Source organism: Ambystoma mexicanum, chromosome 10 (genome assembly GCF_040938575.1).
Source record: "Ambystoma mexicanum isolate Mex_15411 chromosome 10, UKY_AmexF1_1, whole genome shotgun sequence".
Classification (NCBI taxonomy): Eukaryota; Metazoa; Chordata; class Amphibia; order Caudata; family Ambystomatidae; genus Ambystoma; species Ambystoma mexicanum.
In genome coordinates this window covers 1115337689-1115340917 of record NC_090932.1, presented here as the reverse complement: position 1 = coordinate 1115340917, position 3229 = coordinate 1115337689, and the positions used below count along the sequence as shown (strand labels likewise).

At 54.5% G+C, this 3229-nt stretch overlaps 1 protein-coding gene across 1 annotated transcript; it reads right to left on the bottom strand.

The window, feature by feature from the left end:
* Positions 1-1107: 1107 nt before the first annotated feature.
* Positions 1108-2613, bottom strand: LOC138492984 (myb-related transcription factor, partner of profilin-like). The gene is made up of 2 exons (XM_069620252.1): positions 2193-2613; positions 1108-1778 (listed from the first exon to the last, which is right to left on the bottom strand). The coding sequence occupies exons 1-2, from the start codon at positions 2611-2613 to the stop codon at positions 1108-1110; spliced, it is 1092 nt and encodes a 363-aa protein (XP_069476353.1).
* Positions 2614-3229: the final 616 nt, after the last annotated feature.

Below are 3229 nucleotides of genomic sequence, written 5' to 3'. Positions count from 1 at the left end.
CCCAAGACTGCTGCATGCATAAACGATGCTTGTTCTACAAGATGTGCGTGCCATAGTTCATAGACCATCTCGAAGATGCTACCCCCTACATCATTCCATTGCACAGGACACATAGCGGGGCCAGGAATGGGGTCAATGCATCTATGGACATGTACGTATGGGCAGAACTGACCTGCTGCCATGTAAGACTAGTTCAGTTGTCCACCATGAAAGTCCAAACACTTACCTTCATTCCCTACACATGCAAGTGATGGTGGCTGTCCCTTCACTCTGTGACGCAGGACCCCTGTCAGAAACCCACAGAACAGGCCCAAGGAGGCCTACAATATTGCCCATACCCGTGCACGTGTGGTGATTAAGCAGGCACTTGGCCTGTTGAAGGCACGAATAAGTTGCCTCAGCCGGTCGGACGGGGCACCCATCTACAGCCATGAGAAGGTGTCCAAGAACCCCATGGCATGTGTAATGCTGCACAATATGTGCATCCCTTGGAACGTGCCCCTGTCCCCTGACATGGGACTGCTATCACCGGATGATGATGAAGGGTAGGAGGAGGAAGAAGGGGCAGGACAGCATCATGGTGCCGATGCACAGGAGGGACATGCCGTGTGGCAAGCATTGATTGGACAATATAACTGAAATCAGCAGAGGGTGTCATGACATGAGGACATAGGGCACTGGGTGTGGGGATACATGTTCACCATGCACTGTCAGATATCAGAAGACACGTGCAATGATGAATGTCCACACTGGTTTACCTTTGCAACACAAACGGTGTATTGAAATTGTAAAAGCCAAAGTGAATAACAAACCGTCCATCACCCCACCCCACACTCCCCCAACTCTCCTACACACCCTCGCCCCTTCCCCTCCTCCCCCCCAACTCCTGCACACTTCCTCACCCCCTTACCCTTACCCCTCCCCCCAACTCCCCAACACAAGTCCCATGGTGTCCATGTAGGCCACATGTGTCTGGTGGGCAAGTTACTCCGCGCTCCCGGGGCCCGGGGTAGCCATGTCCCGGCGGCGCTGGGAACGGAGTGACCGACGCAGTGGGCTCGTCCGGGTCAAGTTACTGGTCGACGGGGTGTCCTCATGCTCAGCCTGTTAAGAAGGACGTGCAGCCTCCAGGGCATCAGCAATGCGTCCGAGGACATCACATAGACGGATGGTGCTGTCCGTCAACACCTGCCGCATTGCCTTTAATTCCTCCCGCCTCTCCTCCCTGGCCTGCCGAATGTCCTGCATCAGCTTGGTGATGAGGGCGGTGGGCTGCGCTGCACGCTGCACATCAGATGATGTTGTGTCGTCCCGGCAGGGGATTGGGCTGCCAGGACCTGCCAGGGCTTTGCCGGGGGGACTGGGCACAGGATTGGCTTGTTCCTGTGCTGGTCCACGGGCACATTGGCCAGGTGTGTCTGGCTCGCCCGAGTCGCTGCATGAGGCCTGTGGGTAGGTGCTGGCCTCTGGGATGTGGACCACTGAAAATGTGTCCTCCTCTGCCGCTCCACAGGTGGAAAAGGGGCTGTCTACGGATTCGAGGGGGGCCGTGGCTGTCACCTCCCCAGCAACACTTGACTCCTCGGACCTTGGGGTTGACAATGTTCCTGGCGCCAATGCAGGGAGGGGTGGGGGTGGTGCACCCTCCATGGGCCTTGCAGGAGCCGGTGTTGCGCTTCCAGGTGTGCTCTTCCTGGCTGGGATGTGGCGGACCCTGCCTTTGCCCCTGGAGGGGGTGGGACAGCTGGTCTCATGGTCCTCGCTGCCATGCTCACTGCCTGTGGGGGTAGAAGAGAGGGACGGCATGAGTGATGATGTGAGACCTAACTTTCATACATGGCTACATTCACATATTCAGTCATTTGGGGGTTATGGGCATTTGGGTATGCAACAGCACTACATTAAATTTATGGGTGGGATATGCATGCAGGTGTTGGTGTCACTCATCTTGGCCGGGTACTGTGCTGTCTGACTAGCATACTGTCCACAACAGCTGCACAGTGTGCCTCATGGGATGTGCCACTTTGTGCAGTATGTGTAATGTGCGTTAAGCCCTTGCACTTGGAACTTGCTTGGGTCGCAGTTGCTTCTTCATGAATTTAATGTGGGGTGGGGACACCATGCCATGGATCCTTGGCCGGGCCTTTCAAGTGTATATCATGGCATTGGCAGTGTTGACTTTGGACACTCACCTCCATCAGCGGACGACGGTGCCCCACACTCCATGTTGCCGACCCCTTCTATTGATTCTTGGCCGATCAAACCGCCACACGTCTCCTCCCATGGCATCAGTTTCATGGGGGAACTTGGGCCCCCTCTGGTCTCCTGGGCCTGGCTGCGGTTTGCCGAGAGGATGCTCCACACCCTCAGCCACAGGTCGTCCCACCGCTTGCGGCAGTCCTTGGGGATGCAGGAGGTGCCGTCGACTGCGCTCACCCTCTGGGCCACTTGTGCACATATGTTTTTCTTCCTGAGCACCGGCTCTTTCCGCATGTGTCCGCTGAAGACGATTTCGGCATGCTCCTCGAGGGTGCCCACCATGATCAGCAATTCATCTGGGCTGAAGCGCTGTTTGCGGAGCCGGTCTGCTGTCTTCTTGGGTGCTTTTGGCATTCTTGCTGCTTCTGATGGCCTTTTCAAGGTTCAAAAAGGTCCCAGGGGTCCTGCCTGGTGAGGATGTCAATGGATTGTGTTTTTAAAGATGGCTGCCGCGCTCCTTCCCGTTCCTGTGCGATGATGATATTTCCGGTTCCACTACTTAGCGATGGCGGTAATTTACGGCCACCGTTATTTACGGGCATCGCTGTTACTGCTTTACTCTATGGCGGTAGTGTTATGTATGGTGCGCTTCATGCCGGTAAGGGCTTTTACAGGCCCTTTTGCGGCATGGCGCTAGGTACTTTACCGGCATGGCACAAAGCTTGTGTCTGCGAAGTCATAATAGGCCGCTTTTAGCGGTCTATTACCAGATCAGGCACGTTATTTGCTCTATGCCGGTAAAGCCTGGTACTTACCTCCAAACTCGGAATGACCCCCAATGACTCTGCTCCATTGATTAAAAACCAACTTAGGGCTAAAGCTGAAGTTGCGTTAAGGCAGATGCGACTGTTGGAAAAGAAATTTGGGAGATTTTCCATGAAACCCATTTTGGAGTTCTACTTAAGAAAAGTGGTACCAAGGTTAACTTATGGTTTGGAACTTTTTGCTAATAACATTATGGATTTCTTGA

Bases quoted from the DNA above. Each gene is read 5' to 3' on its own strand.
- LOC138492984 (XM_069620252.1), bottom strand. From the start codon at position 2,613: ATGCCAAAAGCACCCAAGAAGACAGCAGACCGGCTCCGCAAACAGCGC. The intron at 1,779-2,192 runs GTGAGTGTCCAA...CTACCCCCACAG, and splicing joins ACCGTCGTCCGCTGATGGAG to GCAGTGAGCATGGCAGCGAG.